This window comes from Littorina saxatilis, linkage group LG2 (genome assembly GCF_037325665.1).
Source record: "Littorina saxatilis isolate snail1 linkage group LG2, US_GU_Lsax_2.0, whole genome shotgun sequence".
In the NCBI taxonomy this organism is placed as follows: domain Eukaryota; kingdom Metazoa; phylum Mollusca; class Gastropoda; order Littorinimorpha; family Littorinidae; genus Littorina; species Littorina saxatilis.
In genome coordinates, this window is record NC_090246.1 from 24,291,452 (window position 1) to 24,318,643 (window position 27,192).

The 27,192-nt window shown below is 40.8% G+C and overlaps 1 protein-coding gene and 1 long non-coding RNA gene across 2 annotated transcripts; one reads left to right on the forward strand and one right to left on the reverse strand.

Annotated features, from left to right (window-relative positions):
• The first annotated feature begins 4,248 nt into the window (after positions 1-4,248).
• Positions 4,249-9,426, forward strand: LOC138958550 (uncharacterized). The gene is made up of 3 exons (XR_011453431.1): positions 4,249-4,382; positions 5,589-5,641; positions 7,745-9,426. It is a non-coding gene; the product is annotated as an uncharacterized lncRNA (long non-coding RNA).
• A 4,117-nt stretch (positions 9,427-13,543) lies between these two features.
• Positions 13,544-27,191, reverse strand: LOC138958565 (D-serine dehydratase-like). Its single transcript, XM_070329766.1, has 9 exons — positions 27,111-27,191; positions 23,468-23,643; positions 20,856-20,993; positions 19,954-20,102; positions 19,286-19,466; positions 18,607-18,728; positions 17,359-17,548; positions 16,897-17,005; positions 13,544-16,246 (listed from the first exon to the last, which is right to left on the reverse strand). Exons 2-9 carry the CDS (start codon positions 23,623-23,625, stop codon positions 16,157-16,159), a joined length of 1,137 nt encoding a protein of 378 aa, XP_070185867.1. The 5' UTR covers positions 23,626-23,643; positions 27,111-27,191; the 3' UTR covers positions 13,544-16,156.
• Between the last annotated feature and the right edge of the window lies 1 nt (position 27,192).

Here is a 27,192-nt window from a genome sequence, read left to right on the forward strand (position 1 = left end):
TTTTGTTATTCGCCACCGCACTACGCAAATTGTTATTTTCAAACGCATCAACATCGTGGAGGCATTTATACCTTTATTTTTGTCACAAAACTGACAGCAATTGATAGGAGCATTTTAACTTTAGTGCTGCAAGTTTTAAACTCAGGGGCGTGGCGTGATCTTGCCTATGCAAAGGATTTAAAGGCACCATGCATGAGTTGACAAATCAAACTGTAGTATTTCTTCTTCTTCTTCTTCTTCTTCTTCTTCTTCTTCTTCTTCTTCTTCTTCTTCTTCTTCTTCTTCTTCTTCTTCTTCTTCTTCTTCTTCTTCTTCTGTATGAAAAGTATGCTTATCTGTACTTGAGTGTATAACCCACATGTACTGGAACGCTCTTGTTAAAAACATTGTGGGGCCAAATACCACATAATTCTAAAATTCTTAAGCTTCGTTGGTGTTTATGTGTGTGAAATAATTCTAAAATTCAGTCATTCCTATTACCAGCGACAACACAAAAACTCATCAGTTTGACGCTGGAAGAGAAAAGAACGCCTCTGACAGACGTGACGTTTTTCGGGAAAGAAGAATGACGAAGAATGTGGGAGTGAAACGCCGCCAGGTGCGTCTCAGAAACGTGTTCTACAAAAGCTGAACTATACACTGAACTGAACAACTCCAAATCAATATTTTCAATTGGAAGTGACAGAATCACTGAACTCTTCAACATATTATGCAATTCATTAGACAGTTGCGGTGGTGAATAACATCCAAGACGTGAAATTGCGGTGGCGAATTACACCAAGCATCGGTGGCGTATAACATGAAGTCTAATTGTTTGTGTTTTCTTTTGCCGCGTGCGTCACCCAAAGACAAAATTGTGCAACAGCATTCATCAAGAATACAAAGGACATGTTTAGCTCACAGGATATCATCACGGGAATGCATCAACTAGTGCTGTTTCGTTGAAGTTACGAAGGAAGGGACAAATCGTGCAATTTCAGCTACAATTCCAGCAGAAATCGGACTTCAGAACTGCCGAAACCTGACATTTCGACTAAAAAAGCACGTACCTTAGACCTTGAGTATATACTTCTTTAAAATGTACTAATGAAGAATCTAGATGATGCCTGAAAGTCCTACAAATTTTCATTTTCTGTGAGAGACCTACCTTGCAGCTTGCCTCTTCGTCGGCGTGAAGCGATAAAAAGTTGCGGTGGCGCAAATGCAGAGTTACACGATCCACGGCGTGGATATATATAGATAATCATAGCAAACTTGTCTATTCAGAACAGTGCTGAGGTTTTACACATGCCACATACATGTATCACCATGTCTTTGGTGAAAGATATCTCGGTTAGAATATACTTGGCCACATTTATGATGCAATACAATCGTATCATTTGAAAAGCCATACCTCTATTGCCATGAAATGAAGGGCATTTTATTCAACGACCACCAAACATCTTCACCTTTCCAGCGACTCAGTTGAACATCGTGTTCGTGTTCATGCATGTCTTTGTCGCGGTAAAGATACACTTTGTTTAGAATTGGTCTTAGAGGCTGATGATGACTAGTGATAGCCTGTGCACGATTGGTTGGACGACAAAATCAATGGTTCAACACCGGTAGCTTCGAGGATAAAACACAAATAAGATAATGTGCCCGCACACACACACACACACACGCGCGCGCGCGCACGCACGAACGCACGCACATACACACACACACACACACACACACACACACACACACACACACACACACACACACACACACACACACGTAACACGCGGGCGCACGAGAGAGAATTTTCCAGGTGACATAAGGTTTAACATTGCATTAGGGGGTATGGAATTTTCCAGGTGACATAAGGTTTAACATTGCATTAGGGGGTATGGAATTTTCCAGAAACATGCATCAAACTAATCGAATGAAGGGCGGAGCTACTGTAACAGCTGAAGTGCGCACCTGTACAGCCGTGTGCAAACCGTGAAGTCAGTCACCAAACAGAGATGACACAATCGATCTGTGGGGCGGGGCAACTGAACGACAGGTCAACTCAGGAGCTGGTTGGGTCTCAATGTTCCATGCATATTCAATAGCTTTCAATAGCACACAAACACTGCACCACCACGACAACACCATTGCAAGTCATCCGATGACTCAACGAGGCCGCCTGTTGTTATGCAGGCTTTCGTTGTTTGTCGGTCGCCATGGCGGTGCTGCCACGGACAATTTAATCACCTTTTTTTTTTAAGTGTTATGAATGAACAGCATTTTTTTTTAAATGTTATTACGACCTTGAGTCAGGGTTTGATTATATGACTGCAACACGTTCTTGAAAGGTGTACCAGATATTGTGCCAAAGAGTCAAATTTCCAATACACATTATGTTTACTGATCTCTTGGCATAAATGTCATTGGAAATGCCTCTTCTGGCTTAAGCACCACTAGGCTTACATATTGTGGAGTAAGTCAAATAATCATGCTATAATATTAAACGTTTTCGGCTTTTCGGGCTCATAATCAGACCATTGCAACTAAAGGCAAACTCCTTCTCGTGAAAACTCGATCACTATTCCTCCACTTAGACGCATACTAAAAATCAACATTCTGACTGCTTGCTTTAGAAGCTTTTACGTAATGAATTAATAAAAAAATCCCACTATGAACATAGAGCACCCAGACTGTTCATTGTTGGTAAATGACCAAGTGGACGTATGGTCTTATTCAATGCAAAAGCATGGTCAGATCTGAGACGCCGATTCGATGTCTTTACATGGGAATGAGTGTGCCTTTAAATTACAATGCAAAAGCGAAATGGAGGAGAGAAAAAAAAGGAGAAAAGGGACAAAGAACGCACAAACCATACAGTCAAATTATAACATAACAAAGGAAAGAATATGGAACTGGACATCACCCACAACTTGATTAAATAAATCCTGAGCGTTGTATAGGGACAGGTTTTGTGGGTTTGTGGGTTTGTAACTCAGAAATAACAGCTCCGAATCTTATCAGAATATCTCTGATGTGTTTTGTTGGTCACACAAATAAAATAAGATTCCAGTGATATAGAAGTTTTCAACATATATCTTATACACACTGCACCTTGGACTTTTTTTTTTGTATGGTCATGCCAGATCTGATGACTCGACGGCAATCAATAAACCTTAGCTTAAAATATTTCAAAAGTGCAGTTTTCATACATCCTGATCAGGTGTAACCAATAACGTAAACAAGAGGTATGCGTGTTATATATCAATTTGCGTTTCCGTTGAGACATTGGGAACGGTTTTTTTTATTCAGGGGGAATATGTAATACAGTTCCATTTTTTTTGTATTTGCTGGTTAACACCCCAGATATTAGAACCATATATATCGGGTTATGAGGAAAACTCTAAGGTATTAATAGGAGTTTACGACTAATGTCTGCTCACTATTACTTTATTGAACAAAATGGTTTTTTCATAATTTGAAAGAAACTCGCATGGAGATCCATGGGTGCAACATTTTGACTGATTTTGTAATCCAACAACCTCATCAAATTATAAAACGAGTTCATCAGCAAAGAGTTCAATCAAATCAGGCAACAGTTAATCATTATGTTTTTCTTTTCTAATATTAATTTCAAGAGCTTATCCGTGACTACACAAGGAACAAATTAAAGGACTGGTCACTTCCCCAAGCATGAGGATTTTTCACCATGCAAAGGCGTCTGTTTCTTTACACCCGCTTCATACACGAGTCTGTTTTTCAAATACTGGGCCATAGCTTACGGTGATATATCTTGTCAAATGACTTACACAAATGGATAAAAGCAACATACGATGTTTGTTTTCTATTTCGTAACAAATATCTTTGAATCATGGAGAACTAAAAGAGAGTGAAAACATGGCCTGCTGTTGAATAATCTTTTTGAAAACGGGTATGAATTTCCCAAATAATAGTATGTTACTGTGTCCCCGCTTTTTTATAATTAGCTCACAAGCTCACAGACACAAGCACAGAGAGAGAGAGAGTGGGGGCGGGGGGGGGGGAGGGTTGGCGGGGGACTTTCTAGTTTCAAGAATAAAAGGCTATTTCTGTCACCTTTTTCTGGCAAAACACGCACAGGCTGGTCATGAAATAATGTAAGCTGGCATTTCACCAGAAATGGACTTTTCTGAGAAACGACAGCGGCCGAGGATCATTCTAAATATGGGCAGAGATATGCCGTTGTTATGTTAATTTATGCGATTTTTTTTATGAGGGTCGACTTTGCGAGTGATTTTCCATTCACGTTGAAACACCAATCAGAATGTCGCACCAGGTCGTATAAAAGGAGAAGACGGCCGAGGCGTTGAAGCTAGCCGGGGTTTGAGCATTTCTTTATTTTCTCCATCGTGATTCTATATTCTAACAAGGTAAGTCTCAGATTTTTTTCCAATCAAATTTTAAATTGTTCGTTTGGTTTTTGTATCTTTATTTCTTTATTTGTTTGTTTGTTTGTTTATTTGTTTGATTGTTTGTTTGTTTGTTTGTTTGTTTGCTTGGTTGTTGTTCTTTTTTCCTTTTTTTCTTTCTTTATCTTTCTTTCTTTCTTTCTTTCTTTTTTTCTTTTTTTGTCTCATAGCAGGGTTTTTTCTTTTAACTATTACTGCATGTTTTTTTTATTTTTTATTTGTTTTTTTTTTTACTGGAGCGGGGATTCATATAATTTATGGTGGGTGATGAATTTTACGTCAATAATTTCACCAGGTTCACAATTTTTTTTTAATCTCAGTTTTGGGTTGTGAGTACAACAGCTGGATTCCTTTTTTTTTCTTTTTTTCTTCTTCTTCAAAACATGTTTATAGCTAATGATTGTGTCAACATTCTGTGCATATTATTTCTCTTCTAGAAATGTGTTAAAAAAAAAGCTTTACATACCATCTTCAGTTATTTGCGGACGGCTATCCCCGACCCAGTGTTTTCTCAATGTCATTTTTAAAATAAACGCTTTCTTGCCGTGAAAGTGTCATCACTGCATTATTTTCATACGTCAACAAAGCGGCAGTAGGAATTCAATGGGACGACATAGGCTTATATGTTTTTTAGTTTAACTGGCTCCCGAGAAATCAGATACTTTTCAATAAAACCAATTATGAGGTGTAGGATTCTGTGCATTTTCGTGCTTGAAATTTAATGCTCATTTACCTGCGGATCCTTTAGCACACAACAAAAGCGAACGAGTTTATACGAAAAAATGAGCAAAACAAAATCCCGTTCATTTTATGTAACGTTAAGATTACCATGTATTTCATACATTTCTTTGCATTAATTCATTTCATTATTGATTCATTCCTTCATTGATTCCATGATTCATTGGTTCATTAGTTTATTTATTTATTTATTTTTATATTTTTGTATATTATTGATTTATCTATTTATTTATTCATTTATATTTAAATTAGTTATTCCGTTGTGGTGTCGTCGTCGTCATCGTAGTTGTCAAACTTGCCGGTATCAAAATGTCTGTTAATGTTAATGTCTTAGAATCTCTCTAACGATAAACAAATCGTGAAAATATTATATTTTTCTTTTAACTTAGCCTATCATAAAATGAAAAACATCGATTTTTACCTTTGCAGGTACCCACAGAAACGCTGAGGCAGGTTTTTTTTGCGGAAAAGATTGTCGAACAGTAAGTTTGAAAGTTTCTGACAATTTTATAAACCTTTTCGTAAAATGTCTGGCTTATTTTCGTAAACGTTTTCACAACAGCAACCTTGCCGTCGTCGTTGTTCTTTGTTGTTGTTGTTGTCGTTGTTGTTGTTGTTGTAGTTGTCGTTTCCTTACGATTCGCTTTATCCTTTCTTATTTCATGTTTATGACTTGAAGTAAAAAGATTTTTGATGCCAAACGTGTGTTAGTTTCTTTATTTGTTTGTTTGTTTTTGCTTTGCATTGCTTTGTTTTGTTTTGCATTGTTTTGTTTTGTTTTTGTTTTGTTTTTGTTTCATTTTCTCAAATATTATTTAGATTTTTTTTCTTGATTTGTTTTGTTTCGGTTTGTTCTGTTTTGTTTTGCTTTGGGGTTTTTAAAAGAGTTTTTTTTTAAGCCCTTGTTTAAATATATACATTTTTTATGTCATACTTTCATTGAAAATAATTTGGTTGAAATTATTCCCGAATAAAAAATCTCGAATATTGAAAATACGTTTTGAGTTTGGGTCACGATCAGTAACAAATCTCTTTCCCTGCTTTGAACAAAACAGCAACGTTTTGCACCTTTTTAATATTCTCCTGGATGACTTGTGTAAAAAACAAAAACAAAACATCTCCTGGTCACCGAGAAATGGTATGGTACTCAAAACGTCGTTTTTGTATGTTTTAAAACTTAAGTTTAAATGACACTTTCGTAGAAGATGAAATGTACAACCGATTTGCATCATATGTCAGTTTGTTAATCTATTCTTATGTATTAAATATCAATTATTACTTTCGAAATATACATGCCAGTGAAGATATTCATTTATTTTTCGCTACTCTCGTGTAGGCTATGTATACACGAAATTACTCCCGTACCTATGACTAAAACGTTTTGGAAACGGCTCCATGATGATGATAATGAAATCAGCGCCATTTATTATTAAATGTGGGTAACGAAATGTATGCTATACCTTCAATAATTGTATATACATCGGGGTAAATATTCGTTCAGACTGGCAACCTAATTACAGAGTTGCGCCTTAAATGCAAACGGAATAACTCTTTGTTTGTCTGTGCACTTTAAAGACTGTTGGGTCGATATATTTGTGAATGTAACGTATTGTTTTGTCAATAACAAACGTTCCAACAACCTACCTTTTTTGTTTTCTGATTGCAAATGAAATAAAATCTTGTAATCATAATAGAAAAAATAGAATGAATTTTAAAACAAAAAGTTAATAAAACACGGTACAAACATCACAGAAAACGATTTCAATTCACGATAGATAAGTTACTTTCATTATACGGGAAGAGTGTTACATGGACAAAAGTAAGCCTTGTTTTCACAGCTGTTCTGTAACCCAGCCAGCTATCACAATGAAATGTTTAGATAAAACCATCACCACATTAGCGGCGTGCATATGGTAAATGTCAGTACGAGGTAGTTTTAAATGTACAATCGTTTGTCTTTTTATAAGCACGAGTAACCCAACAACTGAGCGCGGATGAACATTCCTACATCGCAGTGCGATCAATCTTCCACATGAAATTTTGAAAATGGTCAAAAACTGTCACGCTGTAGGTGTACACAGAATCCTATCAGGTTCCATTCAGGATAATTTTCAGAATGATAGTAATATTTGCAACATATTACAACAATACTTTTGGGCATCGGGTTTTCAGCAACCGACCAAACACATAAAGGACGAAATATACTGCAATCAGACATAAGAGACTCAGTTCTTTCGATTTCTGTAATTTTTCGCCTCAGAGTCAAACATTCTTGGTTGTTGTTGTTGTTGTGGTGGTTGTTGTTGTTTTTACTGTTGTTGCTTATGCTAGTGCTGCTTCTTTTGTTTGTATTGTCGCTGACGTTGCTGTAGTTTGAGGCTGCTGCTGTTGTCGACATCGTCGTCATTGTCGGTGTTGCTGGTGGTTGTTGTGGTGATGTTATCATCGGCGTCATTGTCGGTGTTGCTGGTGGTTGTTGTGGTGATGTTATCATCGGCGTCATACTGTTGTATTGTCTTGTTCATCTGTTTTTGGTTGATGTTTTTCTGTATCTCATTAAGTAAGTTTTAACATCTATTCTGTAGGCTGTGATTAACCGGAGACCATGGATAAAAAAGATATCAAGACCACCACCACCACCACAGCAACCCCCTCTACCATCTCTACCCAAGGAAAGGGAGGCGGTGGTGGTGATGATGAGATGGGACATGAAGAGGCCGCCCCGGCTCAAATCAAAAAATGATTTTAAACAGAAAAAAAGGGGAAAAAATGATTAGAAACATATTTTAAACATAGTCCAACTGTGCACCAGCACAGCTCGTTTTCTCCATGCAACTCTAGCAAGCACTTTTCTTTGCCCACACTCAAGTATGCGCCGCACGCATGCGCATACACACATAAACGCACACACACACATACACATTCACGCGCGCGCGCGCGCGCACACGCACAGTCATAGATACACGGCCTGAGGAAAAAAGAGGGTCTTCATAAATTGTATTCTCATTTGTGCGTCTTGCCTGAACTTTCTCCGTGACATTTTTTTTCTCAGGAAATCACTTTTGTATCTCTCACAGATTTTTCCCTTTGAAAGTTTTGGGTGAACAAATGTAGGCCTATATCAAAGTTAAAGCTCTCATATCTTTCTTCCTCTGACAGTTTTGGGAAAAATGGTATATAATCAAAGGCATGTTATTGTTGCTGTTTTGTTGTTGTTGCTTTTTGCAAGTGAAACTACTGGTGATATGTATTTCTGTTAATCTTAACATTTCTGGGATATTTTGCAAGATGATCGTGTTGCATGTTTCCGATTTGTGAAACTTATTTATTTTTGAAGTTGGTTTGTATACAACCTCCTTTGAAGTTTACAATCTTTCACCTGTATGTGTGCGCCTCTGGAGTTTTGTTACAGCTGCTGTCTGATCGCTTGCAGTTTAAAACTGAATTCAAAGAGTTTATTTGTTCGAATTCCAAATTCCATCAGGATGTTCAGAAACGGTCATATTGTATTATAACATTATTCTGGTCTTTAATTTTGGTATTTCATAGATTTTATTTGCATTGTAATGTTTCGTTTTCCTTTAATGAAACCCAATATGTGACCCTCCACCACGAAATGAGTTGCATGTCACCTCGCGCGGTTCTGCGCTAGGCTTAACATAAGTCCGGGGAGTGTTTGGTAACAGTGTGAGGGTCACCTTAGTCACAGTTTTTGCTCTTTTCACCACTGGATAGAGCATAAAACACTCTTTAGGTAAATGTAAAAATATGAAAATCATGCAAAGGTGACATGTGACTCATACCGTGGTGGAGGGTCACATATAACAACCTTGCCGAGTGTGTCAAACGGGTGCAATGTAGGCCCTATAGCATAAAGATATTTTAGAATACAATGACATGAAACGACAACAAGACCCGCTTTTTATATTTAGTCAAGTTTTGTTTGTTCCTTGTTTTTGGTATTTAATGTGCGTGCCATAGTGGTTAACACTACCGTCCCTTAGTTGGATCATTTTGGCGCATCGATCTCATTTAGTTTATCGAGAAATAAAAACATTCAAAAAAACGTTCAGTATGTTAGGCTTTTAAGGCCTTCCGTTCTGCATATTGAAGACATCTTGGACCTTGTGATTAGAGACTCGTGTCTTTGTAAACTTTTTCGTCTTTTAACATTTTAGTAACAAAAACTTTGTTGCTTATCTGCCAAACATGTTTTTAAGACAGCTTATATTGATCTTCAAAATAAAACATGTTGAACGTTCATAAATTGTCAGAGTATTCTCTGTTGATCAAAACTTCATTTCTCTGTCTGTCTTTCAAAGAAAGAGAGAGAGAGAGAGAGAGAGAGAGAGAGAGAGAGAGAGAGAGAGAGAGAGAGAGAGAGAGAGAGAGTGTGTGCATGTGTGTGTGTACATAATTATGTGTGTGTGTGTGTGTGTGTGTGTGTGTGTGTGTTGTGTGTGTGTGTGCGCGTGTGTTTTGTTAATATGTGTGCGTGCGCGTTCGCCGTTCGTGTTTTGTCATTATGTTTGTCTGTAAGTCATTCATCGTGACCATGTTTGTCTCTACAGTTCCATTTACATGACATAACACGTCCAGCTGTTCTGAGTTTGCTTGCTTCTGTTCGTGTTTGTTGGATGGTTGGTTGGCTGTTCGTATTGTTTTTCGGCTTGGATTTTGTTGGTGTTATTTGTTTTTTTTCAGGGTTTGTTGTTTGTTTGTTGGCAGTCTATCTATTTTTGGATGTTTGTTTGTTTGTTTGTGCTTGGTTGCCTGGCTGGTTGGTCAGTTGGTTGGTTGGTGGGTAAGTTAAACGGGGTTGTGATTTTGTCCCTCTCTCTCTCTCTCTCTCTCTCTCTCTCTCTCTCTCTCTCTCTCTCTCTCTCTCTCTCTCTCTCTCTCTCTCCCTTTTTCTGACTCTGTCGGTCTCTGTCTCCCTCTCGCCACATACGGATACACGCACCTGCACGCACCATTATTCGAAACACGCTGGCTTCATGCATGAGAACGTATGCATTGACGGGAAAATCCCTCATCGCGAAGAGATCTCACATTTGTAATTTCCTTATTCCATTTTGTGTGACTCGTCATAACAAACGATGTATTGTTAATGCACTGCTTTCAATCTTCAACAATCAATTTCTCTTTCGCTCCATTAGTATTGACGCTATGCACCTGCCTGTATGCACATGTCATCCAGAAGGGGGAGGGGGGGGGTGTCATAATCAAAGGTGTCGGATTTCTGATATAAATCTTCGCCTAACAATCAAACGCCTCGCGGCAGGCGGCCATATTCTAATAGAACGACTGAGAGAGAGAGAGAGAGAGAGAGAGAGAGAGAGAGAGAGAGAGAGAGAGAGAGAGAGAGAGAGAGAGAGAGAGAGAGAGAGAGAGAGAGAGAGAGAGAGAGAATTGAATTGAATTGAATTGAACTTTATTTAACAAGGATTAAGATTTAAGGCTACACCGTTTCTTACAATCTGTCCTTGGGACGCATAGACACACAATTATATAATTAATACATTAAAAAGTTAAAAAGTTAACCAACAAAAGGAGGTCGGAGAGAGAAAGAGAGAGAGAGAGAGAGAGAGAGAGAGAGAGAGAGAGAGAGAGAGAGAGAGAGACGGACAGACAGCAGACAGAGAGAGACAGAGACAGACAAACACTGAGACAGAGACAGAGAGAGAGAGAGAGAGAGAGAGAGAGAGAGAGAGAGAGAGAGAGAGAGAGAGAGAGGGGGGGACAGACAGCAGACAGAGAGACACAGAAAGACAGAGACAGACAGACACTGAGACAAAGAGAAACAGACAGATACTGAGAAAGAAAAACAGACAGATACAGATAAAGACAGAGTCAGAGTGACATACATGGAGAGAGAGACGTACAGGGACAGAGAGAGAAACAACAACGTGCAACAAAAATACAACACAGAATACAAAGACATCAACACATCGAGTAATATAGGTTACGCACTCCGAGTCCTGAATAGCTTGAATATCCTGAATAGCTTGAATATTTTCCCTGGCGAGTAGTTTGTACAGTCGAGACCGGATGTAAGAAAGTCGTCGGGACCCACTTTTTGTCTTTCATACATCCGGTCTTTACTAAATCCGGTTAACCGGATGTATGAAAATATTGTGGATTGACTTTCATACATCCGGCCACGCGTCTGTTACTTGATAAAAGTAGGGTTTTTTTTCATATCATTTTTGTATTTATTTGTTTTTTTTATGTTTAAATGTTTTGATACATATCATTGTTAGAAGAAAAGGTTTGTGAATAACAAGTGGAAAAGTACATGTACTTACATACACTGACACAGTCAGGACAACCGATAGAAAGAACAACTGTTTGTGTAAGGAACTGTTCTGCTTTGCATAAGGCCGTGCACTCTCCGCCCCCCACCCCCACCCCCCCCCCCCCCCCCCCGTGTGTGTGTGTGTGCGCGTACGTGCGTGCGCTCGCGCGCACCTGTTTGTGTGTGTGTGTGTGTGTGTGTTTGTGTGTGGCTCAACTGTATTATGTGTGTTCCCTCCACAACCCTTTTGCGCTTTTGACAATGTTTTTGGTCGTGGAAGCTTTGTAATGACCGTTGGCGTAGCAAATAACATTTTCTGAGTTCTCTCTCTCTCTCCCCCCTTTCTCTCTCTCTCTCTCTCTCTCTCTCTCTCTCTCTCTCTCTCTCTCTCTCTCTCTCTTTCTCTCTCTCCAAAACGCACACATTTATAGCACACACACACACGCGCGCGCACTGAATACAAAAAAGTGAGTTAAACTTAAAACCAGCGGTTTAACGGATTAAAACAACAACAACAACAACAACATAAACAAAAACTGAGTCACACCCACGACCAATGCCTCTGGTTTTAATTGTACAAAAAAATGCCTTCCTGGGCTATTATGGCTCTTCAGTCATGACAAATATATAACAGGCTAAAATAAAAATAGACAAACAAAACAGATTATTAATGGAGTTAAACATAAAATCAGTTTAATGGATAAAATCAACAACAACAACAACAAGAACATAACAAGTCGCGTAGGGCGAAATTACTACATTTAGTCAAGCTGTGGAACTCACAGAATGAAACTGAACGTAGTCCGCCGCTAGTGCAAAAGGCAGTGAAAGTGACGAGCCTGTTTGGCTCGGTTGCGCTGTGCTTCATAGCACGCTTTACTGTACCTCTCTTCGTTTTAACTTTCTGAGCGTGTTTTTAATCCAAACATATCATATCTATATGTTTTTGGAATCGGGAACCGACAAGGAATAAGATGAAATAGTTTTTAAAACGATTTCGGAAATTGAATTTTAATAATAATTTTTATATTTTTAATTTTCAGAGCTTGTTTTTAATCCAAATATAACATATTTATATGTTTTTGGAATCAGAAAATGATGAAGAATAAGATGAACGTAAATTTGGATCGTTTTATAAAAAAATGTTTATTTACAATTTTCAGATTTTTAATGACCAAATTAAAGTCATCAATTAATTTTTAAGCCACCAAGCTGAAATGCAATACCGAACACCGGCCTTCGTCGAAGATTGCTGGGCCAAAATTTCAATCAATTTGATTGAAAAATGAGGGTGTGACAGTGCCGCCTCAACTTTTACAAAAAGCCGGATATGACGTCATCAAAAGTATTTATCGAAAAAAAGAAAAAAAACGTCCGGGGATATCATTCCCAGGAACTCTCATGTCAAATTTCATTAAGATCGGTCCAGTAGTTTGGTCTGAATCGCTCTACACACACACACACAGACACACACACAGACACACAGACACACACATACACCACAACCCTCGTCTCGATTCCCCCCTCTACGTTAAAACATTTAGTCAAAACTTGACTAAATGTAAAAACAACAACAAGAACATAAAAACAACAACATAAAATACAACAAAATAAAATACAACAACATAAAATACAACAACATAAACAGATAACAACTGATTCACATCCATGACCAATGTCTCTGGTTATAAATGTAACACAAATGCCTTCTGGGATTTTATGGGTCTTCGTGACGAATTTGTAACAGGTTAAAAAAATGATTGAATGGAGAAACAAATTAAACAGAACAACTCGTTGACAGCTATAGAATCTGGATAAAAATCAGTTGGCGGGGAAGTTTTCAGGGCATCCTCATTTGGTGACTTGGGTCTACTTTCGTTTTCTTACAACCGGTCTTGCAACAACGCATTTGTGCTGCTCGGGACCAGAGATTTGCTTTTATACAACCGGACTTTTATACATCCGATTTTCATACAACCGGAAAATTCTAAGTAATAACAAAGAGTAGCTTCTGCCGGGACCCTGCCTACCCCTTTCATACATCCAGACTTTCATACATCCGGTGTTTTATACATCCGGTCTATACTGTAGTATTCTTTATTTTCTCAATATTGACGTATGTAGGCCAGTAGTAGCCATACGTGATATCGACTTTGACACCGCAGAATATCTCAGTCGTTTGATGAAGAAAGTAGTCCATCAGTAAACTCTTAATTTGCAGATGACCTCTTAATTAATCCAGTTGAACTCTACGACCACGCTCAAAACAGGTCAGATCGAGGCTCCGTAACCACGGAATACGCTCGGGTAACCATGGAATACGCAGCGTATTCACCTACCCAGGTAACAAGAGACAAAGAAGCAGGACAATGGAAAATTAATGGTACATGTACGATAGTGCGTATGATACAATTGTACCAAGTTCTACTTTTCTCCACAAAAGAATCAAATATGTAAAAAACGTATTAAAACCATAAAAACATACAGACGTCGTCATGGAATTTTCGCGTAATTCATTATAGACAGCTTTTCAGCATAAGGCCAAAACTGATTATTTGTATTATGAAATAGTCTTTCTTTATTTGGTGTTTAACGTCGTTATCAACCACGAAGGTTATATCGCGACGGGGAAAGGGGGGGGGGGGGGAGATGGGATAGAGCCACTTGTTAATTGTTTCTTGTTCACAAAAGCACTAATCAAAAAATTGCTCCAGGGGCTTGCAACGTAGTACAATATATGACCTTACTGGGAGAATGCAAGTTTCCAGTACAAAGGACTTAACATTTCTTACATACTGCTTGACTAAAATCTTTACAAACATTGACCATATTCTATACAAGAAACACTTAACAAGGGTAAAAGAAGAAACAGAATCCGTTATTCGCCTCTTACGACATGCTGGGGAGCATCGGGTAAATTCTTCCCCCTAACCCGCGGGGGGTTTATGAAATAGTGTTTATAGTTGTACCTAGTATGGATAGAAAGAAAAGGGAATTTTAAATCATCTATTGTCCATCGTATTATGGAGAATACTTCTCACTGAGAATGATTTACTTAGTCTAAAGCACAAAAACGTCAAAGTCGCCAAGAATCGAGTTACGCCAAAGTTCCAGGACGACGATTATTACACACAAAAACGTAGCAGTTTAACAAAAGACATACAGAGCTGTACAAAGCATTCACGTCCACAAAATAAGCAGTATCCCTATTTCCAGTTTTTCAACGAGTGGTTTCTTTCTTTACTTTCTTTATTTGGTGTTTAACGTCGTTTTCAACCGTTCAAGGTTAACGAGTGGTTTAATTTAGCAACAAAATTACAGCTACGTTTTTATAAGATTATTTTGAAATTGAGAAAGTCGACCCCAACGTGTATGGTATTAGGCGAATTAGGCAAATTTCCACTAGATGTCCTCGTAAAAAATAGAATATTTAGTTTTTGGTTTAAATTGGTGGATTGTAATAATAGTAATAAGTTTTCAAATGTATTGTACCGTTTTCTGCATCGCCTCTATGTAAATAACATATATGAAGCACCCTATTTAAAACATGTTGAAACAACTTTAAATGCTCTTGGTCTTAGTGGTTTTTGGCATGACCAGTTTAATTTACGATGTTCCGAAAAATGGTTTAAATTGAAAACGTTGCAATGCCTAAAAGATCAATATATACAATCGTGGTTTTCAGAATTAAATGAAAAAGAAACTTGTTTGAATTATAGATTGTTTAAAGATACATTTATATTTGAAAATTATTTGAACATTTTGCCCAATAACCTAGCACTCTCTTTTTTACGCTTCAGAACATTAAATCATAAATTGCCAATACAGAAAGGCCGAATGTTAAATATACCACATAACGAAAGAATATGTGTTAAATGCCAGTCTGGAGAACTCGGAGATGAATTTCATTATATATTTCAGTGTCATTTTTTTGAAAATGTGAGGAAAAGGTTGTTACCATTGTATTTTTGTAGAAATTCAAATGCAGTCAAATTTAAACATTTATTTGAATTAACAAAGAAACGAAAGTTATTGCATTTAATATATTTTATTAAGAGTATTTTGAAAGAGTTCTGATTATTTGATCACGTTTGTTTTTCTTATTAAAACAAAAACAAACACAGAAACATATACTTTCTTGTTATAATAAAAAAAAATGTATGATTACAATTATTTTGTTATGAATTAAGCTTGATTTATTTTCGGTTAATTAGAAGTGTTGTGTCTCATTATTACATATATCTTTTTTGTCGTGTTTAGTGCAATTTTTATTTATTTTATTCATGTAACCCTAGGGGTTTTTTGAAATAAATATTGACTTGACTTGACTTGTTTGCTGATCACTGATTGAGCCTACTTTGTATTGTAAGCTGGAGTTAAACAGAAAAGGGGAAGAGTGGTAGTTTCGCACGTTACATTTCAGAATTAAAACAGTTTTTACGGCAATTTATACTAAAAACTTGTAACGGCAACGACATCATTTTTTTTTTTTAAAGACTTAAACTCAGATAATCATAATGACTCTCCGCCTGAGAAAAGACATATAAGTATTGCATTTTTTCTCTCTCAAAACATTCAACTACCGACAATGAATCCGTAGGTTTTCTCAAAGTCTAGCGCAGGCTCTCTTTAATTTTTCATGACACCAAGTGTACGTCCGTAAGCGCTGGTGCGTGAGGTGATGTGACGCCGGCCAGGCTCACCATCCTTTCACCGGTTTCCAGGTAGCGGTGATTTTCTCGCCTGAGTGAACCAGGTACTCCTGGTACAACGCCGCCGTCGCACAACTCTGTAAAACCAAAATGTATCAATTAAATAGATAAATATTGAATTAATAAATAACAACAAATTAATAATAAATGAATAAACCAACAGAAAAATACATACATGAATGATAAAGGAATGAATGTACAAAAACATAAATAACTTATTAATTAAGTTGATGAGCAAGTAAACGTTTAAAAAAAAGAAGATAAAATACCAAGCGACAAGAAATTCTACAAACGGAGAGGGCTCAAGTCAACATGTTAAACATACACAAAACAAAAATATGAACTATTGAGATACATTTTTTAATTGAAAACTGAAAACCAAATGCGACAAACAAACGTTACACAAAGTATTTCACAGTAGAATCCAAAGAATCAACCATTCAGCAAAGAAAACATTCATTGACAAATCAGATGACACGCAAGCAGACATGGGTTCGCACTTTCAAACGTTTATAAGGTATAAACAAAAAAAGGGGTTCTACAAATAACAAAAGAATTCTATCCGAATAATAAGTCACATTTGACGAGATACAGTTGCTGGCTAACTGGCAAACTAACAATCTTTGACAATCAGAATATCGAATAGTTTCGAGCAGAGCATTTATTCGGGACACTGAATTCTCTGAAGCAAAGTAGTTCCATGCGGAGCGATGTGTTGGCCACTCACGTGGAACGGGTAGATAAATAATATGGTGCCCACAGGGTAACGCTCAAAGTCAAGCTTTTCTCCTTCTTTGGCCTTGACCTTGCCTAGCTCTTGACTGTTGTCGTAGTACCTTTCAACACAAATAAGTGAGAGTTTCAAAGAAAGGCATACACACGGACATACACACTCACACGCACGCAATCATGCATGCACGCAAGCACAAACACACACACGTACACACACACGCGCGCACGCAAGCAACCACGCTTGCACACACACACACACACACACACACACACACACACATACACACATACACTCACACACACACACATACACACACACACACACACACACACACACACACACACACACACACACACACACACACACACACACACACACACACACACACACACACAACACAACACAACACAACACAACACAACACAACACAACACAACACAACACAACACAACTCACATCAGATGAGGGTGGTCCTTGATGACGCAGAAGTCATCAGGTCTTTGACGCATTCCGTCATGACTCATCCCCATGAAGCCGCAGTCCACGACGAGCATGTTCAAATCACGACGCTGACACACGACGCGGGTCGCCACACAGCACGCTATGTCCTCCAGCTTGCACGACCCCAGGTACAGCTGCTCAACGTCTGCAATCAGCAGCAGACCAAAAAGTACATTTTAGTTCATGAATAGCTACCCTATCCTGGTCTGTCATACCTCTGAGCCACAGTGGAACCTGCCATGGGAGGCCCCTCTGATGAGAGGACACATATCAAGAAAGGTCACCTTCTGTATTCCCTTTGTCTTGACAAAACAATATATGTCATGACAGGTCACCTGCGATAAAGGGACAGCGTTGTTCCTAAAGCTGTTATCCTATCGCAAGTACCACTGTACTAATTTTAAATAGATAAGGAAAATGACGAAAACGAAAGGTCAATGGCTTGCATTAATGTGTAATTTTCCGTATGTGTCTGCACAGTCGATCCAATAAATGTAAGAAGAAGGATCCATAGACTCTTGGATTCCCTGAACACCGAAACAGGCGGCATAGACTGCAGATATTAGTGCTAATCTCCAAGCTGATGTTTAGCACCAAAGGTCGACAGAAGCCTACTCGAGATATCCAAGTGTAAATGGATCTAAGAGTGCAAGTGGTCGAAGGACACAAACATTGAATGAAAACATGGTTCACGAGCATACTGAAGCGCATCCCTGAATCAATCGACACTTGCATTCATCGAGCCGATCCCTAAATAGTGATAGAAACCAGACCCTTAAGGTACCACCCTTCTCGTGTAAGCGACCATGTTTAACACCACAGACCTTCCCGGGTTTCTACTTTGGACAAGAGCGCCCTATCACTTGAACACATAGCAAACATCTTTGGCTTGATTGTTTTTTGTGCAGAGCGCGTCTTTTCTCTCCCCCCCCCCCTCCCCCTTCGTTTATTCAATAACGTCAGTGACACCAGAGTCCATCTACAAAAGTAAAAATAAAAAAATAAAAAAATAAAAAAGGCACGAACAGCAGCCAGGCAGTTGATTTCTGGTAAGTGTTCAAGTTACCGATGCTCTCAATCTTTGTCATAGCCCGGACAGATCTGTGATAGACTACATGAGTGCTTACACGGAGGGGAGGGGGGGAGGGGGGGGGGGACTGTGGCTTTAACGGTGCAAAAGCTGTATAAAGCTGCAAGACTCGCCATTGAAAACGTAGTTGCCAGGGTGAAACTCGTCAAACGACGACAGCACCGGCTCGGCCATATTACAGGTCGGGGTGGATCCGGTGCCAACAACAGGCACCTCGATACCCAATGCTCGCAGCCTGCACAATAAAAGATCATACTCTTGGAGTCACGGATATATCCGAAAATGGAGTTTGACAGACTAAGTCACATCGACTGTCCATCGGTAGAACGTCAATGAAAGTTGCGTACGGGTCACAAAACTATCTTCCTTGGTAGTTACTTTCCGTCTAGTTTTGTATTGGTTATTTTTGTTTGTTTTTACAGTTATTGTCGTTGTCTATCAATGTATTTCTCCAGCTTCAGTCTTGAGTTGTTGTTGTACCTTTCACCACACAGCAAAGGTTCGCCTGTCCTTCCGTCTACGTATGTTTCTGTGTCCTGCCTTCTATCACTCCCTATATCACTCTCTCAATCAGGACACAACGCAACAAACACATGATCTCTGACAGATCAAACCACATCCATTTACACGTCTATCAATATAACGTCAATGCGAACTTCCCTGACAAGCGCTGCTGGTCTAGTTTTGCACAGTTAATGTCATCGTCTGTCAGTCCGTCCATCTTTGTGTCCTTCCTTCCGTCCGCCCATCCCTCCTTCCATCCGCAGTCAACATCACAGAAAACGACCTCACTTTTTGGCGACACCCTCTAGCCTGCTGACGATCTTCTTCTGGTGATCCTTGCGCTGTTTGGGCGTCATGTGATCGTAGCTCTGGCCGCAGTGAGTATACAGCCCTTGTAGTTTGGTGTTGGGGTTCTCTTTCAACAACGTTCCTGCTTCTAGCGTATCATCGCTGTCCCATGCAATGCCGGCTGAAAGATACACGATATTTTAGTATATAAATAGCGAGTTATAAATTACATGACGACGGTAAGATCAGTGTGGGGCTCAAAATTAATTCACACGCTCGACAGCAAGGATGAGTCTCATTGGATTCGCAAGCAGGGCCAGGGCGTCATAAAATCTAGAACTCTCTCATCTCTGAGTGTACAACCCTGGAAGTTTGTTCGTGTTTGGGGTTTCACGCAGTGGTGCTCGGGTTTCAAGCATATTGATGATGTCCCGTAGAATGGTCGGCTGGAACAGTCATGGCTTAAAGTTTGAAATGCTTGGCGTATATTAGATGGGTTGAGGTAAAACACGGGAGGTAAACAGGAAACGCACATGTATGATGACGTCATGTCTTGCAACTACTTGCATGAAACAAGACTAGGAAACAACGGTGTTATGAATTTGAATTCGTTCAACCAACAAGTTTCAGATTGAGAAAAACACACATGGTGTTAATCATCTTCTCACTTCGTCCGTAGCCACAGTCGATCTCCACGAAGACTGACCAGACTTTGCCAGCATTGAGATCTGACGCCCCGTCCTTGAGACACGGGAAGCCTTCCAGGCCACTCAGCATCACGTGGAACTCGTCCAGACGGTTGGCCAGCTCTGCACACCTGCATGCATATATAATTGATAAATAAGTAAATAAAATATGAATAACATAAATAAATAACATAAATAAATACATAAAAAAATTTAAAAAAAATAAAAATAATCACAAACCAATAACCAACCAACCATCAAACCAATGAATGAATGAATGAATGAATGAATGAATGATTGAATGAATGAATAAATGAATGAATACTGAAAGAAAGAAAGAAAGAAAGAAATATCATAAATAATTAAACTACATGAATAAATACTTGTCAAACATATATGAATAGTTTAATAAATAAATCATCGTCGTCAAAAGGAGCACGCAGCTTCTTCGTCTATCACATTCATGGTAAAGGGTGCCTTCATCACTGCATTACCGTGATTGGGGTGTATGCTTCGTTTGCTCTAATTATTTTTATTGTTCACTTGCCCGCACTTACATGTAATTCTTGCACTGTTATGTACAATCACAATTATTTATGATATACTTGCGTTTGATCTCTGTGCATTTGACATACTCAGAACTGGAAAAAAAATGGAAAGAAAACTAAAACTATTCAAAGTGAAGTTGTGGTGTCACTGTTGGGGGTGGGGTGGTCGTGGTAGGTGATGTGGCAAAGAACTCAGCACACAAACAAAGACAATTAATAATTATGAAACGAACCAAAGGATCAAAACAGGGGTAAAATACCCAACAGAAATAAAAATAGGATCATATTACCTTTAAGCCAACAGCCATCTGACATGATTATGTTACCTGTACATACCTGGGAATCTTGTCAGCAGAAATGGGGAAAGCCAGCAGGATGTCCTCATAGTCGTTGTCTGCATACAACCGACACTCAGGTATTGTGGAACACGCTATCTTCCGGCGGGTTCCTCCAGTCAGTATGTCTGCTGCCTCTCTAAAATACAAAGACAAGCGACGGTGCACACGATAGCAACATTAAAATGTGTTAAACTATTCTCAGAATGAAGTTCATGTTCTGCGCATCATATTCGGATGAGACGAAAAACCGAGGTCCCTTCGTGTACACTACATTGGGGTGTGCACGTTAAAGATCCCACGATTGACAAAAGGGTCTTTCCTGGCAAAATTGTATAGGCATAGACAAAAATGTCCACCAAAATACCCGTGTGACTTGGAATAATAGGCCGTGCAAAGTAGGATATGCGCCGAAATGGCTGCGATCTGCTGGCCGATGTGAATGCGTGATGTATTGTGTAAAAAAAAAATCCATGTCACACGGCATAAATAAATCGCTTAAAAAAAAAATTAAATTTTTTTTAAAAAATCCCTGCGCTTAGAACTGTACCCACGGAATACGCGCGATATAAGCCTCATATTGATTGATTCAAATCCACAGTCCTTCTCTTGCAAAAGGAATGACAATCTCAGATCTGACCATGCTTTTTACACGGCATAAGAACATCCCTTCATTTGGACACATACCAAAAAAACTGCATCCTGACTGCTTTCTAAGCAAAAGGGAGAATTTATTATCAATACATTTCACAGATTGCCACTAGTGTTTGTTAAGACTGAAATTACTTAATAAATACAGGGCGGGGATGTAGCTCGGTCGGTAGCGCGCTGGATTTGTATCCAGTTGGCCGCTGTCAGCGCCGGTGAGTTCGTCCCCACGTTCGGCGAGAGATTTATTTATCAAAGTCAACTTTGTGTGCAGACTCTCCGCCTCGGTGTCCGAACACCCCCGTGTGTACACGCAAGCACAAGACCAAGTACGCACGAAAAAGATCCTGTAATCCATGTCAGAGTTCGGTGGGTAAAAGAAACACGAAAATACCCAGCATGCTTCCTCCGAAAACGGCGTATGGCTGCCTAAATGGGCGGGGTAAAAACGGTCATGCACGTAAAAGCCGTGGGAGTTTCAGCCCATGAACGAACAAACAAACAAACTTAATAAATACTGAGTTGTCCCACTCTGCACAGAAAACACCCTGACTGTTGCTGAGTGTTGGTTTTGGGCAAGTGTCCAAAGGTGTGGGATGGTCGTGTCCAAGAGTGTGGGATGGTCGTGTCCAAAGGTGTGGGATGGTCGTGTCCAAGAGTGTGGGATGGTCGTGTCCAAGGGTGTGGGATGGTCGTGTCCAAGGGTGTGGGATGGTTGTGTCCAAGAGTGTGGGATGGTCGTGTCCAAAGGTGTGGGATGGTCGTGTCCAAGAGTGTGGGATGGTCGTGTCCAAGGGTGTGGGATGGTCGTGTCCAAGGGTGTGGGATGGTCGTGTCCAAGGATGTGGGATGGTCGTGTCCAAGGGTGTGGGATGGTCGTGTCCAAGGGTGTGGGATGGTTGTGTCCAAGAGTGTGGGATGGTAGTGTCCAAAGGTGTGGGATGGTCGTGTCCAAGGGTGTGGGATGGTCGTGTCCAAGGGTGTGGGATGGTCGTGTCCAAGGGTGTGGGATGGTCGTGTCCAAAGGTGTGGGATGGTCGTGTCCAAGAGTGTGGGATGGTCGTGTCCAAGGGTGTGGGATGGTCGTGTCCAAGGGTGTGGGATGGTCGTGTCCAAGGGTGTGGGATGGTCGTGTCCAAGGGTGTGGGATGGTCGTGTCCAAGGGTGTGGGATGGTCGTGTCCAAGGGTGTGGGATGGTCGTGTCCAAGGGTGTGGGATGGTCGTGTCCAAGGGTGTGGGATGGTCGTGTCCAAGGGTGTGGGATGGTCGTGTCCAAGGGTGTGGGATGGTCGTGTCCAAGGGTGTGGGATGGTCGTGTCCAAGGGTGTGGGATGGTCGTGTCCAAGGGTGTGGGATGGTCGTGTCCAAGGGTGTGGGATGGTCGTGTCCAAGGGTGTGGGATGGTCGTGTCCAAGGGTGTGGGATGGTTGTGTCCAAGGGTGTGGGATGGTCGTGTCCAAGGGTGTGGGATGGTCGTGTCCAAGGGTGTGGGATGGTCGTGTCCAAGGGTGTGGGATGGTCGTGTCCAAGGGTGTGGGATGGTCGTGTCCAAGAGTGTGGGATGGTCGTGTCCAAGGGTGTGGGATGGTCGTGTCCAAGGGTGTGGGATGGTCGTGTCCAAGGGTGTGGGATGGTCGTGTCCAAGGGTGTGGGATGGTCGTGTCCAAGGGTGTGGGATGGTCGTGTCCAAGGGTGTGGGATGGTCGTGTCCAAGGGTGTGGGATGGTCGTGTCCAAGGGTGTGGGATGATCGTGTCCAAGGGTGTGGGATGGTCGTGTCCAAGGGTGTGGGATGGTCGTGTCCAAGGGTGTGGGATGGTCGTGTCCAAGGGTGTGGGATGGTCGTGTCCAAGGGTGTGGGATGGTCGTATCCTATGTAAAAACCTGGTCAGATCTGAAATGGTGAGTCGATGTCTGTGCTTTTTAACTGACTTCAAATACAAATTAAAAATCAAAACAACTTACAACGTCTTGTGTGTTTTGGTGTGACAGCGCAGGTCCACTTTCAGTTTGCGACAAGTTTCCATCATTTTGTCTGAGTTCTTCTTCAGTCGGTCAATATCCACCAGGAAACATGGTGTGTTCGCTTCGGATATCTTCGTGTGGGTATTCTTGGTGCTCATTGTTGCTAGCGCACTGTACTGTTGGTAGAAAACACGAACAAACGCACAGACACACACACACACAAGCACGCACGCACGCACGCACGCACGCACGCACGCACGCACGCACACGCACACACACACACACATACACACACACATACACACACGTCTTCGTGAAAAGTAAGAAAAGACGATGGGGTTTAACTGGTAACCAATTGCAAGTACTGGTAAGGTCTAACTAAGGGAGATAACACATGAGCAGCACAAAAGGTGTTGCTATTTTCTGCTTTGGACCATACACAAACAAATCAAGTTCCGCTCAGCTGCTTTCTTCTTCCTTGCGAGCCCACGCTAGTGTGTGTGCATATGTGTGTGGCCGAACATGAGACACAAGTGGAAAATAATATTTCCCAAATATATATACACAACTCAAAGCCCGGGGAAGGTTTGCGAAAGCCGCACAGCCGCATGACTTGTATAAAATATTGGCCTATTTGAAACGAAACCTAGGCAATATTTTATGTGTCAAGGCGATAGAACACACCCGGCATACAACTAAATGCCATGTACACTGTAATACCTAAAACATACTTTCCAAGTTCACATTTCCTTGTTAGTCGCTCTGTCAGTAGTTGAACTCAAAACCGTGATGATGCATGTGGTTCTGAATTTAAAACTTGACCGTGATTGCTAAACTGTTTAGAATATTGGGACTGTTGTTTGTTCACACAAATAACTGACTTTGCTCGTTTTCACAAGCCAGACTGACGTCTTAAGTGAAAACGGGAATAAGCATAATTATTTGGGTGAGAGTGTTCAATCAAAACACTGATATTTTTTTTAAATGCAGAGACCAGCGGTAGCAAGCAAACATCTTTTTTTTAAGTATGGTTCGGTTAAAGATTAAATGCTCTTGGACGTTCAGAAGCTCACAGGCTGATACGGGGCGGAAGGGGTGGGGCCGGGGAGGGGGGAGGAGGGTGTCTTGTCTGTAGGCCTACTAGCTAGAAGGTTTCCTCAGCCGACCAGACGTCAAAAAATGAAAAATCCACATTAATTTTGAAAAGCCATGCACTGTGCTGTTGCCTGACGAACACACAGACTTGCTGCCTGACTGAACAATAACTGCGGAATGTCTCAAATTTCTTCCAGGACACGTCACAGTAAAAATGCAAACTCAGATGGCAGGACTGCCTAGTATTAGCTATGCCCGAATGTCAGTATGCAAGACAGCAATACAAGACATTTTGTTGAAGTCAGTTGAACATTATTTTGCCATATCAGTAACCCGCGGCCTGGCAACTGAAGCTCAAAAAGAAAGAGGAGGAAACTGAGAAGCAGCTAGGACAATTACTTGTGAAACTTCTTTCCGCGTCACGGGCAAAGCAGGTCAAGTAAGGGCCTTGTCACGAGCTACACACGGTCAACAACAAAAACACACAAGTTCACATTGCTCGGTTTGTTGTAACACGGCTATCATAGTTTCTTTGTCTTGCATGCGTACATTACATGTAGGCCCCTATGTGCGATGGGCCTCCCTACCTATGTAGCACCTTTTTGCTGCAAACGCAGCTGCCGCCTTCTTTTAGTCGAGGTCGGCCCCCGCACCAGTGTCGGAATGAGTAACGAACTGACAGAAAGAGCTACAAGCCGAGTTTGTCTTATCACTTATGTTCCGAGTAATAGACAGAATCAACCTATCCACCTGTTGCCTTTCCATGACATGCTTTGCTTGCTTTGAGTGGTCTTATACGTAACTCTAAAACTTGAAACAAAAGAGGCATCTATATATATATACGACTAGTGTCTGTGTGTCTGTCTGTGTATCTGTCTGTGTGTCTGTGTGTCTGTGCGCGATGCACGGCCAAAGTTCTCGATGGATCTGCTTCAAATTTGGTGGGCATATTCAGGTAGACCCGGGACACGACACAACCTGGTCGATATTTCAACACGTGCTCTCAGCGCGCAGCGCGGAACCGATTTTGGTTCCACCTCAGCTATTTTGGTTCCACCTCAGCTTACCCGGGCCCCCATACCGACACACCATAGCCGCTACACCACATCATCATATATATATATATACGACTAGTGTCTGTGTGTCTGTCTGTGTATCTGTCTGTGTGTCTGTGTGTCTGTGCGCGATGCACGGCCAAAGTTCTCGATGGATCTGCTTCAAATTTGGTGGGCATATTCAGGTAGACCCGGGACACGACACAACCTGGTCGATATTTCAACACGTGCTCTCAGCGCGCAGCGCGGAACCGATTTTGGTTCCACCTCAGCTATTTTGGTTCCACCTCAGCTTACCCGGGCCCCCATACCGACACACCATAGCCGCTACACCACATCACAACGCCAAAGTTCTCGGTGGATCTTTTTCAAATTTGGACACCGTATTCAGCTACACCCCGGACACAATATCATCGATGAGATATTTCAACACGTGCTCTCAGCGCGCAGCGCTGAACTCATTTTCGTTTTTGTGTTCATTTCACCATTATAAGTAACTCTTCCTTATCTTCTCCAGTGTTTGGCGTTTATCTCCCTTCCTTCGTGTGGCTTTCCCGTTCAGTTGTAAGTTACTACACTGCGCTGTCCACTGCGCTGAGCGTCTTCGGATATTCCCGGCGTTCTGTTACTGTTACCTATTTTTAGAAGGTCAACGCAGTGTACAGAACGTAAATTGGACCCGTAAATTATCCTCACTGTAAAAGTGCAAAGGTCGAATCAATTTATAGCCACGCGAAAAATACACTGTCATCTATCTCTCTATAGATACGGCTTCTCTGTGTGTGTGTGTGTGTGTGTGTAAGTGTGTGTGTCTCTATGTAAGCAACACCTGTGCATTCTTCAGTTCTGTTTGTGATGTGGTCTGGCGGCTTTTGTGTAATTTTATGTACTGGCCTTCCTTTGAGAAGCCATAACTTGCTCAGTCCTGTTTGAGTGGAGTTCGCCTCCAAAGGTGATTAACACGGTTACATTCGTCGACAAGGATGGGACTCGATATGGTCAGGAATGGCATTATGGCCACTGAATCATTTTCGTGCTGTTCCCATTCCACGAATCTGGGAGGGACCTAAGCTTGGCGGGTCCATAGTTCGGCGTACGGCTCTAAGTACTTCTTCCCGGCGAAGCCGTCTACCCGGCGAAGCGGGTATTCATTCTAGTATATATATATATGTCAGTCGTACGTTGAGCGGCGAGGTTAAAAGTTGAACGGTGACACGAGCCGGTGAAGGCAGTGCAATGATGGACATGAAACGCCCCAATTCATGCTTTGATTCTTGCATACCGATACCATATGGGTAAACAAACAAGGTACGGTCCCTGACATACATGTAGGCCTACCGCCCGGTCACGATTTCCTGTGATCAGTGTGCAGTTTCAGCAAATTCATATGCCCTGCGTGGTCGGCAGAGCTATTTCTACTGAATGAAACATGATCATCTCCATATCAGATATGAAAAAGGTAAAATACAATGGTAAAGTTATAATTTACGCACTTGATTACGTTGCAGCGTTCACAGAGTCCTCAAGCAGTACGCGGATATGAAGCAGACGAACGAAGAGTTGCAAAAAGAGATA

Excerpts from the sequence above, each read along its gene's own strand:
- LOC138958565 (XM_070329766.1), bottom strand. The coding sequence starts at position 23,625 with ATGAGCACCAAGAATACCCACACGAAGATATCCGAAGCGAACACACCA. Across the intron at positions 19,467-19,953 it reads CGACTGTGGCTACGGACGAA|CCGGCATTGCATGGGACAGC; the intron begins GTGAGAAGATGA and ends TGTATCTTTCAG. Across the intron at positions 16,247-16,896 it reads TATTTATCTACCCGTTCCAC|AGTTGTGCGACGGCGGCGTT; the intron begins GTGAGTGGCCAA and ends TTGGTTTTACAG.